Below are 15,860 nucleotides of genomic sequence, written 5' to 3' on the forward strand. Positions count from 1 at the left end.
GCTGTTTGAGCAGTTTTAGCAGTGTGGTGGGCCGTGTTGTCCCGCTGTGGGAAGCCCCTGCTGTCAGAGCTTTACTGTTTCCATTTGTCAGTGGGTTGCCTTTTCTGCCACAGTGTTTTAGATGGATGGTATATGTCAAAGTAACAGCCACACAAACCTTGAGACTCTAAATTTTCCAGCAGAACCTGGGATTGTAACAAGAGGAGTACTAATATCCACTTTCAGTTTGAACGAGTAAGATCAGTAAAGTTGTTTATTAGATATACATTCATTTTTTAGTATGTTTATACAGGTTAATGGAAATTGAAGTTCATATTGAATGAACCTTAAAATATCTGACTGGTGTTTAACTGAGTGTAGGGCAACTAAACCACAAAAATGTAGTTTAGTTGAAACTGTGGAATACAACTAAAACAGAAATGTGTATCTCGACACAAAACATCTCTCAGAAAAAACTGGTTTAAAATTTAAAATGCTCAGTGTTGCTCTGAGTGTGTGGGTTTGTTTGAGTGTGCAAATAAATTAAATAATACCCTTGAAAGAAAGCCTATTGTTTTTGCTCATAAATAAACATTCTTTTCATTCATTGAATTGTTCCTGAGCATTTTATTTCAGCAGAGTCAGTTTTAATCCAGTTAGGCTACAGTCCCTGGCCTTAACAGGATCTCTAACAAGTTTTAAAAATTTTCTGCCTCACCTTGGTTATCACTTACATTTGGCTAGAAGCACCAAAAACATTAATACTGTTTCTTTCCCTTAGATGCTGAAAGGTATAGAAACACTAGAAAACAAACTGTGGCATGAATATTTTGGGGTTCTGAAATGAAGCTTTCTACTGCCTTCATAAACTGGAACTGTGATAAATTACCAATGCTAGCAGAAAACATCCACAATTCTACCAGGTTGCACTTACAAAGAAAAAATGAGCAGTGGGTACGGTATGTGAATATTCTCAAGATGATGCTTGCGAACTCAAGAAAGAAGCAGAAATAATAGCTCAGATAGAAGAGAGAATTTACCCTAAAACAGTACAGTTTAAGGTTGCAATACATATGCAGGAAAAGCATACAGTAAATAATGAATGGTATACATACTTGCAGCCCTTTTGGGACCTTACAGAAATGTATTGCTTTCATCCCTAGAATGTACAGGTCCCTTATTTTAAATTCAGTGGTTGTTTACAAACTTAAGTGATGCTTTTACTGGACAAAAAGACTTTCATGATTTTACAGGATTATTTACTTGAACATAGAGGATAACCAATGTCTATGTTGGAACATAGATTCCAACAACTTACATACCGTTTACCTGGAGACTTACAAGGTATTTACTGACACTTCAGATTACTTTCTGAAGTTTACAGCTTACTTTTACAACAACAGACAAGATGCTTGTCTTCTTGAGTTATCTTCTAGATAACTTTGTCTAAATGTAAGGGAATACGCATCCAGATCTCGCAAATTAATTTCTGGAAACTGTTGGGGTATTTACCTGGAGCTTAGAGGTTACTTTTTGGAGCTAACAAGTTACATTACCAGATCATACATAATACTTTCCAGAACTTACAGGTTGCTTATTATAGAACAGTGTACTGCAGTTCTGAGAAGTTACCTTTAAAACTTTTGATAGTGCTAGGTCATAAGTTACTGAATGAAAGAGTCTGTTTCCTGTACCTACTCTTTACATTTCAGGAACCTAAATGTTCCGGAAACAAAGGTTGTACATTCTGTAAAGATAACCTTTAAAATCTGTAATGTAGGTATGATTTCAGGGTGTGACGATTATGTTTCAGAAAATGTCAAGTCACTTCAAAACCACTGCAAGTAAGTTCTGGGAGTTTAATCAGCATGTTTTGGAAAATACTAGGTTGCAACTGAGCAAGATAAATAAGACTGTTCCACAAAAGTGTCCAGGACAATAACATGCTGGTTAGTGACAAACAACAAACAGGTCCTAGGAAAATATTTAACACATTTTAAGAGAATGCCCTGTTAATTATGGAAGATGCCTTGTAAAATCTCAGTTGCAGCTTATAGACTCTCAAAGGGACAACTTCAAAACTCATCTCAAGGATTATGGAAACTAACCTGTCAATAGGTAGATTGTAGAAACTACAATAAGCACAGCCATATTACGTATAACATTATTACTATGTAGTTCCACTGTGTTATTGCATTTTTACATACGTATAACAGAGACTATTATTCAGTGTGCCCGAATCTAAACTTCCCAGCAATGTTTTTAATTTGTTATGTTTTGTTGTTGCTGATCAACAAGGCAGTGTTTGGTTCAAATGTTGTGACACCAGGAGATTCTTCTACTTTCGACAGTATGTAGCACCCTGGAAATGAAAACAGGCTGATATAAGGCTGTGACTCAGCCTGCAAACACCACAGATCTTTGAGATAAATCTGGCAGTAATTACATGTTCTTTCCGGTTTTTATTTATCTAAAAACGGTATTGACTGAAAATAAGCCGGCAGCATCAGGGGAGCATTCTGCACTTGATGTTTTCAGGCAACATGGAGTATCTATCTTCTCAGATTAGGGAAGCACATCACGAATCACTCAGCTGCAGGGGAGATAAGAGAATTTTACGCAAAGCCAAGCTCACTATGTGGTCCTCGGGAGGCTATCCACAAAACCCCCGAGTTCAAGTCTTCATGTTGCAGCAGTGTGAGACTCATTCATGTCATAGACTAAGCTGGTTTAATGTCAAAGACATGACAAAGCTTATTACAAAAAAATATAAATTTTTAAAGTTGTCATTACCTGAGTGAGTGCTGTGCATAGAGCAAAGATCCAAAGTGCCACCAGGTTGTCGTTTAGCCAGCCCTTTACTCGCTCGTAACAAGGCTGCGGAGACACATAACCAGAGAGACTAAGACAACCTTAACAGATGATAAGAAAACACAGCTCACAACAACAAACATCTTCCCCATAACGATTGCGCTTAAAAATGATCGCTGATGTTTCCAGGAGCTTTACTTTTTAAGATAACGGTCAAATACACATCCAATAAAAACATCAAATAAAACAGAGTCATTTATTACCATCTCCTTCCTCTCTGAACAGATCTTGTTTTGAGTTTGTTTTACAAAAAAAAAAAAAATAATCATTCAAATCATACATTTATTTTGTGATAATGAAATAATTTAATTGCTGAGAAAATCAAATGCAGAAAACAATTTTTTTAACCCCCTTCAGATTTACATTGTCACAGTTTTTATCCTTCTCCTCCCCTTCCAAATCTAAAGATGTTTAATAACAGAATAATATCTTGTATCATTCTGGAAAGGGTCCAAAAACCCTTCCTAAGGCTTTATATCACATAAGTCATGACCAACAAATGGGGAAGGACAACATTGTGAACCTACCAAAATTACTCCATGAACGCATCATTAGATCAAAATACAGGGCTTCAATCATCCTCTTGAGACTTACATTTTGAATTTACCCAGATTGTCTTTGACATGGTTTTATGACCTGAAACATTCAAATATGACAAAAAAAGGCAAAAACAGGGAAAATCTGCAAAGGCGTAAATTGTCTTTGGGAGTACTGACTTTTGAAACTGTAACATTTTCTGCAAAAAGAAGAGAGATGCAATTACAGAGCTCCGTCTCCCATGTCACTGATAATGAAAAGGACATCTATTATCAAAGCAAAGTAAGTTGCTTTCTAAGTGTTACTGAACGCTAAAACCAGAAGCGACGTGGGTGACATTTGCTATATGGCTCAATAGACCTTTCACTGACATGTGTGCCAAACTGTGTGTTGGATTATGATTAATACACTGCAACATGTACGGCCTGATGTACTGTAGGAAGGAAGAGTGTTATCAAAACAGGCTACTGCACTGTCCTAATTAAATTATTCATTTCAGCAGATGTGACGCGATGATTGTGCTATATTTCAAATCTTCTTACATTGAGAAGCTGAGTCAGAGCTCAGGAAACCAAAAACAGTCTTCTCTCCTTTTTACTCTTGCTTGAAGTGTCAGTGAACCAGGAAATATATATACCTGAAAAACGCTTCTGGGCTGGATCAATATGGAAAGTCATGCAGTGGGCCTACTTTAAGACAAGTTTGGGGATATTTATCACACTGTTGTTCAACTGCAACCATCCTGGATCTCAGAGCTGCAATGGAATTGATATAAATTTATATTTTATGGTTAAACTTCCACTGCAAACTCCCATAAAACAGATTTGTGACCTTTCAGTGTAACTCTCAGCTCTGGGATTAAGCTCATTTACAGCCATCCAGCGCTTCATCAAAATAGTACCAAACTTTAAAACAGTTTTAATCAGTCTACCTGAGTACCAGTGGTTTGCTAGGTGCTCACGTGAGGCATTTACCAGATAAAGAGAGATAATTTCTCCTGAAGTCATAAAAGCTACAGACAGATATGAAGTGGAGTGAGTACTTAAATCCAGAGGAGGGAACTATTTCCAACTGGTACTCTGTTTAATGTAAAGAAATATACCAAATATCAGCATAGAATTTACAATTTGATCTTGCAGTGTATAAATGCATAAAAAAAAATTTGTTTGCCATAGGTCATGAAGGTAACAGCGCCAGTAGGGAAATGAAACTTTTTTTTTTCTGAAAACCAACAGCATTCAGATTGTTCCCAAAGATACAAAAATGTTCCGAAGCCAGATGAGATATATGTTGCCTCCTTAGAGTTTTGCCCAAAGGTCTCCTCTTAGAGAAATGTTCCTGGAAACATTCCCGGAGCAGTTTGCATTTTTGTAGCCTTCACAGCCTTCAAAAATTTCCTAAAGATTAAGATTAATCCTCTGTTTCTGTCCATTGTGATGTCCAGTCTAAAATAAAAAGTACCATTCATTCACTTTTTGCTCAGTGTCTACTCAAGGCCTCAATGTTTCATACAAATATAGGACAAAGTTTTTTAATTTTGTGTTGCTTTAACATTTTAGGACATTTGATGCTCGATTTGTTTCTTAGATTGATCAGTTTGTTGGCATGTGGAATTTTCGATAAATGCAATAACGTTAAAGATTTCAGGGAAATAGAACAAGTTTTTTGATTTTCCGCAGTAAAGAAATCAGCAGAAAATTGGCATAATATCAACATGACACTAACACCAGACTGCACCTTCTGTTTAGATGTGGCCAACAATCAGTTTTAGAGAACACATCGGGCTTTCAGTCGAAGGTGAAATTACTTGGTTGCACTCACAGGTATTGATTAGCTCCAGATTTGACTCTGACAAAATGACAACAAAGTGGGCGTGCAAACATTTCAACGAGGGCCCTCAGAGGTGCAAGCATAAGCTGAGCAAAATGTGTCATCTAAGGCATAAGAAAGAAAGAATAAAACTGGAAACAGTGGCAACACAATAATAAACAAGGGTTTGTATCATCACTTACATGATTGCAGACTCAATGGTTACTCAGAATTTTCAGAACTGGCTGAAAAAATGCATATGATGAATTTATTTAAATAAATACTTATTTTGAGGAGCAATCAAAGGACCTTTTGAATTCTTGCAAAATGAGTAATTAAGGTTTTACTGATGGATAGATGTCTGAGTTGTGCCTGGATCTTACAATTACAGATAGATCTGATGTGTTGAGGACCTTCACAGTGTAAGAGTAAAAGATGTTGTTGATGAGTGCAGTTCCTTCTCTCTGAACAGCAGGAAACTGAAGAAGCTGTGGCTGAGGCTGTGCCCTGTCAAGCCTAAATGTGAAGGAAATTAATGAACCAAATTCATCAAGCTGGGGAGTCCTAATGGTACGTTTTATAAAAAAAAAAAAAAAAAAAAAAACTCCTTTGAAAGAGGTATGTCCACTGACTTCTGACCACTGACCCTAGTCCTTTCTAAAGGGTTAGACGCAGAGCTCTAACCCTTTAGAAAGTTTAAAGCCGTGGTTAGTGTTGACTTCATGGAACTCTGCCAACAATCCTACTGCGCCTTTCAATGCTTTCTGAGCAGAATGGCAGCATGTCTTTCTTTAAGGGAACCCTATTAATGTTTCCTTTATCTTGGCTGCCAACTCTGAACTGACAGCAATTCATTGCTTTCCCCTTGCAAAGATAATGAAAGGTTAGCTATTTCCAACTTTCATAGATAATGAAAGTTGGAAATATCTAACCTTTATTAGATATTCCATTGGTAAAACAACCACACTGGATGTCCCAAAGGATGCAAACATGGATAAGGTATTGCTATCAGTTTCAGGACATTCTGTAGTTTGTTCTCTATCTAATCCGTACCTTGGTACATCCATAAAATATCCATAAAATATGGATGTACCATATTTCAATGTTATGTAGGTTCAAAAAGCATCTTACATGTTTCTGATTCTCACAGAGGCACTGTTGTACAATGCCTTGTAAAATTGTTCATTCCCTTTAAAATTTCATAAATTTCAGCAAAGTAAGGGAGAAATGTGAGCTGAAAGGAAAATGTTTTTGAAGGATGAACGGCGTCCATGTGTTTCCTCCCTTTAACCTAATACACCCAAATGAAAACAACGGAACTACAGTAAATAGTAAATAGTCTATGTGTAATATGTGTAATTTAATTTCAGTATAAATACATCTACTATTTGAAGGCCACATTGGTCATGTTGCACTTGTGGATTATTCAAAACATTCAGCATTCACACCTGGGAATCTGAATACTAAATGAATGACAGACAAGTAAATGGAAATAGGAGGAACAGATATGGTAGACTATAAAACACAGTCACTGAGGAAAAGCAGTGAGTAAACCAGGGAAGACAGAAAAACAAAACACAAGAATTATTGCAAATTTAAGCATATCATAATCACTAAAAAAAACAAACCTTAACTAGACTAAAGTTGCAAAAACAAAACTTGTAGTCCAAGAGATTTGTTACAACAGTACTTGTCATGATTATTACTAAATATTAAAACATAATGTGAAAGTTGCAAGAATCTGAATGAAATAATAAATTATATGGGTTAGTAAATAACTTTAATTAAAAGCCAGACTGAATAGATGAAGTTGAAAATGTGATAACCCTGGAAAATGTCTGTAAAAGAGCAGAGATCTATTTATGCTCTGAAAAAACAGTTTTACTATTTTTTTACTAGAATTATTTACCGATAACTTTGTGTTCAGCCTCAGGTTAGTTATCTCTGTCTTTTAATTCCTTAGAAAAATATGTACAAGTGCTCATCTGCTGTGGATAATAAACTGCTGCTCAACTAAAACTGATCCTTGTATCTTGAAAGTTTTTCCTGCCTCTATAAATGTAGCCCCTGTACTTTTATTTACTTTCAATGACTTAATTGCACCACAGCTCACTCTTTGTTGCTGAGACCTGTCTATTTCTGTCTGCACAAATCAATCCAGACTTCAAACTGCCTCATTGTGGGTTCACATCATCACACAGTTGAGGATTTTCTGCCTAGCAATAAAAGAAAAAGTAAAAATATTTCTTTTGCTTTGGCAGAAATATTGCCACTCTGTACCTTTCTTCCACACATATCTTGCACAGGCCGTTTATTTCTACCATGTTCATCATAAAACTGAAATGCTGTATGTTTTTATTAATTTTGCACGAGGGAAAGGAAACATTTATATCTGCCTCAAGACATTTCAGTAACATTAAGTCGTTGGCCTTGAATGGCACGCCTGACTTCTCTTCGTCAGTATTAAACTCAATTGAGAAATCACTGGAGTGAATGTGGATTTGATTTCAATGCGAGACGCTTGACAAGATGAATTTAATCGGATGTTACTGGCAAAGCACAGGCGGCATGGGAATGTGAATGTAATTATAAAAATATGTCTGAAATTGGGAGGTGTTTGCAAGATATAAATGCAGCTTTTTGTTGGAACGAAGACATGGCATGAACAGAGGTGACAAATTAAGAGATGCACAACATGCACAAATAATTTGCTAAAATGCCCTTTTTTGCTGGAATTCAGAGGTCTACATAAAACCTACAAAATTTCCTGGTTTGAGCAAAGTGTTCTATTTAGTTAGTTTTCTGTGTATTCATGCTGTTAATTCCAGACATGCTCCCTCAGTTCCTTCAGATCCTGTTTTCCCTAAGCTTCAACACATCTGTTGATAAATTGCACTTGCTCCCAGCAATCAACCTCCACAGCAATGTAGCATCTTTGTCTCAGTCACTCTTTGACAGATCTCTTTGTTATTTGCCCTTGTGTTTGCTCTTGTGCACTTCATTTTGTCTCGTCTCTTCATTCTTTCTTTAGTGTTTGCTTATGTTTCCTGTAAATCACCTCAAACATGATCCTGCTGTCCTCCTTCCTGCAGCTGGGTCTTCTAACAACTCCACAACACATGACATAATAATTTATCAGAAGGAAACATTTTCTGATATAAATGCTTTAAAATATTTGCATCACAATAACAGTAAGTGTATAAGCTCAAAAACAAATCAAATTAAATCACTCATGTGAGACACTGAAAGACAAAGACAGAATTAAAAATCAAATAGAGAAATGCAATGCACTGCAGTTGCATTTCAGTAGAATATTTTAAGTGTAAATTAAATAATACAGAACTCAGAAAATACAAAAATAAGTACAAAATCAAATCACGCTTAATGTTTTACAGCAAGTTTTGCTTTGTTTTTATTTGTTGGTTGGGAAAATAGCCTTAAAGTTCTGGGAACTTCCAGAAAATAAATTGAATTTTCTGTCAAGTACAAGTTACAGGGGAGTAACTTATAAATACTAAACAACAAATCTGTGATTTCCAGAAATTAAACCATTAACAACTAGAAGACATAATAACAACTACAATGCAATCTGTAAGTATGTTCTATAAATGTCGAGGAACTACAGGTTCCAACAGATTTCTGGGAAGGCGAGCTGCAAATTCTGTCTAAGCCATATGTAATTTCTCAAATGTGATTTGAAAATTCCAATAAAGGTTTTTGTAAGTTGGCTCATAAGACTTGAAACATGGTTTCAATATAAATATCTTCTCATATTCTATACTGTATGGATGTCAAGCAACAAAACAACCCACAAGGTATGACATGTTTAAAAAAAGTGAAGTTCCACCCACTCAATCTGCAGGTTGACAAACTGAAACACTTCTTGAGGCGGCATCTGGCACACTCGATGTGCTTTCTGAAACAGCCCATTTACCATTTTGTAGCAACAGCATTATTAGATGATAAACACAGACATCATTGCCAATTTTCCTGCATGATCTTCACTCATTATGATGTTCTTTGATAGCATTTGCACTGCTGGACTATCTCATTTTTGTCATACTCTTAAGACCCTGATGATGATAATAAACTTCATACACATTTTTTATTTTACTGATTATTATGATGTAAAGATACTTTGGTAAAACATAAAAATAATCACTGTCTGCAGCTTGCTCAGCTGCTACCCTGACACATTTTTCCCCAGCTGTTTAATTTGAGAAGCGTTAATGTTTAGTAAACAAATGCATCCTCTGTAATGTATGGCTATGTTTTTTTATATATGCATCATATGCACATCTGTCTTAGATATGGTTTATTTGAGGATGATAGGTGTTCTCCAAACACACTGGCAAATATTTTGAATGTAAAGCTTAAATTTTTTAATTTGGGAGGCAAAAAAAAAAAAGCCATTGGATCTGTGTAACCTTTTCATAATCAGTCAGGTGTGGTGGTTCAGCCACCGTAGCAAGTTGCTTCCAAGCATCCTTTCTTTGGATTCTTTCTTGGGACTTCCCACTGGGAGCAGAGCTTGAGGCAGACTCAAACTCACTGAAGAGAATGCAATATCTTTTCTGGTTTGTGAATATTTGGGAACTACCAGAATATGAAGAGTGTTGCTACTCAGAGGTATTCTTGAACTTGTTTCTTCAGGGATCAAATGGATTGATGAACATCCAGACAAATAAAAGAATGGATAGAAATACAATAAATGCACAGATTTAAGTTCCTTTTCCATATCTTGGGCATATTTGTTAAAATGTCTTTCTGAATAGCAAAAGGTTGTTCTTGTTTACTTCAGAAAGGAGCAAAAAGACATGTCTTGAATTTTAACCCCAAATGTATAATTTAGGAGGACAAAAAGGTCTGCCATTCTTACTGTCACTCCAATTTTGTCTGCGAATCCATTGTTTTAAGGGTGCATAAAACTGGAAGCCTCGGGTTTAGTGTGTCACAGCAGACAAAAGCTTAGGGCAAAAAGCCCCAGTTGCCAAGAGAAGATCATTGTTTAAGGCTGACTGTGATTAGACTTCTGAAACCACAGTAGACTGTTCAGAGATGAGAATACGGAGCAAAAGAAGGCTTCAACAAAACTTATTTTAAGACTTGAGAGGAGAAAGGGGAATATTGGAAGGGATTTTTTAAAAAAGGTTTCAATTTCCTTCTTTTGATGTAAAACATTTTGTATGATGAAGACAAAAAGTAATCTTTGCCTTATTTTTATTTAGAACCTGAAATAATGCTAAGCTTCAATGTTTAGCTAGCATTCTCCATAGCATTGTATGGAGAATGTTAAGGGAGCAAGTGGACACTCATGGGAAACTTGTTACATTAGATTTAATAGCTACATTAACACCCTCATTTCTACAGTGTGCAGCTTTGATTTACAGTTCCACATGAAGGAGGAGCAATTTTAGTTATTCATTAAGGTGCAATAAAACAACTAATACTATCTAGCCAAATATATTATCCGAACACGCTCAATTTCCTCATTAGTGGCAACTTCTAGTGCTCCTAAATTACATGGAGACTAATGCATCTCCACACTGTCCACACAGTACTAATACAGATCCTCATTCATTAGAAGAAAATGACAGAACTTGTTCTATTCCTCTGAGCCTGCTGTTTAAACAGTCATGGTGCCGTATGCTGCTGTGAAGCTTCCTTTTGTAGATCAGTCATTTTTTATTCTTTCTACTCTGGTTTTAGTGGCTCTCATTATTGGGACAGGATTATTCATCACTGTGACCCTTTAATAAATGCTCTTAAAGAGATACACAACAGGGCGAAGGCCTGAAAATGTGCATGCATCTCACATTCTGTGCTAAGGTTTATTTAAACATATTACAACAGAAATTGAAAGTGAAACAACTCTCCATGCGATACAACTGCCTAAAACTAAATAACGCTAAAGCTAATCATGTGTTAAATACAACATTAGTAGCAGCAGCAGTCAGCCCTTTTGGGAAATGTGACAAATTCAGTATTGGTAATAATGAATAAAAGTTTCTTAGCCCAGCTGTTTGCTTGTGGATGGCTGAAATAATTTTAAAAAATGCATACAGAAGGTCCAGAACAGTCTCTTTTTTTTTTTAGAAAAATATTTAAAATATTGTTTGTTGTATAAAATGGACCTCAGAAAGGGATAGAATCACAAAATGCATTTAATACAAACACTCTGTACCTTGCAAAGATACCCTTTGAAGGTTTCCAGATGTTGTTCTCGTTTCAAGTCTGAAAATTTCTTCAACTAAGATTTTCGGTGACTAAATTCCTCCATGCATTACTGTAAAGTAGAAGGAAAAAGATTGATAGTTTTCGATGTTTTAAATGCATTTGTATTCAGTCACCTTAAGTCTATTCCTGCTTTCTGGAAGTATACAGAATCTCTGGGAAGTAGCATCTTTTTTTTACATAACAGCTCAAGCTTCATTGGACACCAATGTTGAACATTAATTTAGAATTTTCTTAATTTTGGGTTAGGTCTGAACTTTGACTGGGCCATTCTAAAACATGAATATGGCATGATCTGACCTATTTTGTTGGAACGCTGACTGTATTTTTTTCAGGAATACCATCTAGCTTCATCCATCCCAGTGACACTGAGCAGCTTCCCTGTTCCTGCTACAGAAAATCCTCCCCACATCATCACCATGTTTCACAGCAGTGATGGTGTGTACAGATTTGTGATGTATTACTTTTCCTCTTTGTATGATTTAAAAAAAAAAATCTGTTTTGTTATAATCAGAGTAGAGCACCTTTTCTCATCTTTTCTGTTGCTGCATGTTTTGCTGCTACGTGTTGGTTCTTTTTTTCATTGCATTTTCATTTGTCTTTGTGGAACATGCTGGGCACGGGAGGAGATTGTGGGTTTCATAGATAGGAAAGCAGATGTTATCTATGAATCATGCTGTTTAAGGTGCCATGCTGCTTATGTCACAGTATGACCTGAATTTGTTTGATTAACACTCCCCCCCATCAGATCCTCCCATGACCCCAGCATTGGTATTCACAATGTGGAGTTTTCATTCTATTGCTAAGCAGATAAGCTTTGTATTTGGTTTTTAAATTGCAAATCGATTTTAGGGACTATCCCTTGGAGAGGGGGGAGGGGTTGTGGATTATGTTTTGCCGTATAAACCAATTACTTTTTTTATCATTAAGAAAATCTTGCATTTTGAATACTTTACTGATGGTTATCCTCTGTTAGTGGATAAAAACTGTCAAGTTTTTCACCAACCTCTGACGTTTTGGCAGAACACAACTGGGATTATGATACAAAAGACAGAACTCTTAATTATTTACCCTTCTGGCTTCCGAAGGCACTGGATTGTATTTAGACTTTTCAAAGTAACCACAGTTTGCAGGTATGAATCTAAAATCATTTGTAAGCCATTAATGTTTCTGGTGTTTCATATAAAAACACAATAAAATGCAGACAGTATTCCATGATGGTTGTAATTTTAAAAAAATTCAGGGGTAAGAATGCTTTTGTAAGGTTCTGTAAGAATGAATGACGCTGGAATCTAGAGACTCAACTATAATCTAAACAGATTTCTTTAAACAGTGAGAGAAAATAAGCCCTGTTTTTACATATGCTCTACTGATTAATATGCCCCAACTTACTGCAGTCCACCAAGTTCCTGGGTTGTCCAGTCCACAGTTGTCGCTGTACTCCAGGCAGCAGGAGTCTGGGACTCGGGTGGCATTATAAACCTCAAACCAGTCTGTGTGGTTGGTGACTCCACAGCATCGAAACTGTACAAGAAACAGGATCAGAGTTATGGAATATTAAGGCAACTACTTCAAATCTCTGTTTTATGATTATACAGAAGCAAACTTATGGGAGTTATGTCATTTCCCGCTACCAGGAATAAGATTGACGTATTTTATATTTGCCAAAGATGTCTGACATTGATCTTTGGCTTCTCCTGCACCTTTTTTCCAAACCTTCTTTCACCATTTTGAAACTCACCTATTTCTTTTAATCTACATCATTCTGCATTGTAATTGTTATAGATTTTTGATAAGAGGACATTATGACTTTCAGTGAAATCCAATTCAGTGAAATGATAAACTGTCCCCAGTGCAGTAACATTTCTGCTGGAGCCACTCCCTTCTGCACTGCATGCACAGAATTACAAACTTGTGTTAATTTACAACTTGCTCACCCACTTGACGAGTAGATCAGGTGTGCAATTTATCAAAACATAAAGATTAACTTCAAATATTCCCTGCTAAGAGTAGAAATAATTAAGGGTGTTATAACTCTTCGCAGTTTACTTTTTTACTCAAAACTACAACCTTCCACAGATTTATCCAAAACTAACAGTGGATTTCTGTAATTTCGATTTGCTAAATAGGAGAATGATAAATAGTTTTATTCTATTCTTCAAATCCAGATGTCATAAATGAAGCTTAAATTGCCTTTAAACCATTTGGAAAAGGCCCAAAGTTTATTCTTTGTAAACATCGAAGAAGTTATTTCACAACATTTAAATAAATTAGGGGAAAAGAAGTGTCATTGTACAGAGTGAAGCAAGGAATCAAGATAGGCTGAAAGGCCACATAGAAAGAAAAAAAGTCAATACTCCAAGAACAACACACACACACACACAAAAAAAACAAAAAAGATGATTTCAGGACCAAATTAGCATGAAAGTAGACTGAAGGAAAATAAAGTTGATGATTTTGTGAGCCCTGAGTTTTCCAGAGAAAATCTATTGGCAGATTTTACTTGGCAGATGTTAGCAAGGCCTACAAGCCTGACTCAAGGTGTTCCCTTTAGAAATGTGCTCAAAACTTTGTCAATATTCTGCTAATGACAAAAAAAAAACTCAACAAAACTTTGCAATTGCAGTGTTTCCATTAAATAAGAAACAGAATAAAAATCACACTTGAATAAGATTGTTCAAGCAAAAAGTTGTTAAAAAACATGCCACACCATTATTATCCAGCTACTTCCTGTCGTCTATTTGTTTGTGGTTTGCATCAGTGGCAACATCCGGTTGTTGATCATGTGACTTGTATGAAGTTAAAAAAAAAAGTGTTTTCATTGGAGTTTTGCGTGATAAACTAATTCTTATACGGCTAAAGAAAATCACCTCATCCTACCACCACTGCTTTTTGACCAAAAAATTTGAGGTTTGTTCATTTAAGCAAATTTGTTTTCAAAATATCAAATTGTATAATTATATGTTTATATAATGACACTGGTTCAGTCAGGAGGATTCTCCAACCCATTGTGAGAAGCTTGAGGAAGGATATCCAAAATGTTTGACCAAGGACATATAGTTTCTGCAATCCAAATACAAAGGAAATTCATGGATACTTCTGAATGTGAAGAAATTTGGATATGAAAACTCTCTAAGTAACTTCTTGTTACTATAACATTCAACAAACAGAAATAATTTTAGCAATCTCAAGTCATTCAAGCAGAAAAGATGATTTACAGAACAAAAGGTCACATCTTATTATAGTGTATGTATATATTCAATTTTAAATGTATATACACTGTCCTGTAAGTGGCTATAAATTTTATCTAAGGTGTCCTTTGGTCTGAGGACATGCGCCTTATTATTCATTCAGTGACTCAGCATGAATGAAAGAGGTTTGGGATGAAGGGAGTACCAGAATGAGAGCTGCGTTTTAATGGTCTTCCTCTCCAGTAGACAGCTGCGCTGATCCTACAGGGATAAAAGCGCACACTCATATTTGCGTACCTACGGTTTCAAACGATGGCTTATTCATGCAGATTCTGTTCATCCTGAATGCAGAGAAAATAAGAGCTCTGCAGGTTATCATCCACAAGAAGCGACGCAGACCTGCATTGATTTGCATAGCATTAGATTTCACTGTCATTGTTTATGTCTGTTTTGCTGCAGACGCAAACACAAACGCAAACAGTAAACCTACCAGGCACTTGATTGCATGTGGGCACACATACATGCAATCAAGAGTCAAACTTTGGCTAATGAATTAAAACTACGAGCTACAGAAATGTATTCAAGAGCCCCGAAGACTGCAATTTATCATTTGAAGTCTCCCAAAGGGGTTTTTTCAGCTGCAGCATCCGCCTTTAATTCCCAATCTTTGCCTCTCATATTGTATTTTCATTCCAGAGGAAATAAAAAAAAGAAAAAGACAAAGGAAAAAGGCACATCAAAGTTTGAGCTGGAACCAAAGATTAGCTATGATGTTTGCATTATATTCCTTCACTGCATTTTACCACCCTTCTTAGACAAAGCACTCTACACTTTAATTGTACCTAAGAAGAATGACTACAGTGGCTTTCAGAAATGTACACACTCCTACTAAAATTAAGCAGGAAAACATTGTAAATGGCTTACCAAAGTCTCTTTTACATCAATAGTGCCATTGTTTTTGTCAACGAATGGATCTGAACATTTAAAAGCCAGCTGAAAAAAATTTATGAATAATATAATCAGTGACTCTTAAACATGCACACATCCCTTTTTGTTTATAATATAAATGAAGCTCTCCATGAGGACATGCATTGTAAAATGGTGTTTCAATGTGTGACATAAAGTGAAACCATGTCGAAAGCAAAAATACCCTTTGTCAGATTAATAATGCAGTCATAGTGTCATGTATCGCTTTTGACAGAAGAGTCTCTAACGTATGAAGCTAAATGGTACCAAGAT

At 35.9% G+C, this 15,860-nt stretch overlaps 1 protein-coding gene across 3 annotated transcripts in view; it reads right to left on the bottom strand.

Moving 5' to 3' along the window:
* tspan4a (tetraspanin 4a) overlaps positions 1 to 15,860 on the bottom strand; it is a 160,959-nt gene that overhangs the window by 3,448 nt on the left and 141,651 nt on the right. For all 3 annotated transcript variants that reach the window (XM_044142595.1, XM_044142589.1, XM_044142603.1), the window contains 2 exons: positions 12,823 to 12,954; positions 2,773 to 2,856 (listed from right to left, as the gene is read on the bottom strand). In XM_044142595.1, the coding sequence (XP_043998530.1) occupies positions 2,773 to 2,856; positions 12,823 to 12,954 (216 nt within the window). The remainder of the gene's footprint in view (positions 1 to 2,772; positions 2,857 to 12,822; positions 12,955 to 15,860) is intronic.

This window comes from Gambusia affinis, linkage group LG02, assembly GCF_019740435.1.
Source record: "Gambusia affinis linkage group LG02, SWU_Gaff_1.0, whole genome shotgun sequence".
NCBI lineage: Eukaryota > Metazoa > Chordata > Actinopteri > Cyprinodontiformes > Poeciliidae > Gambusia > Gambusia affinis.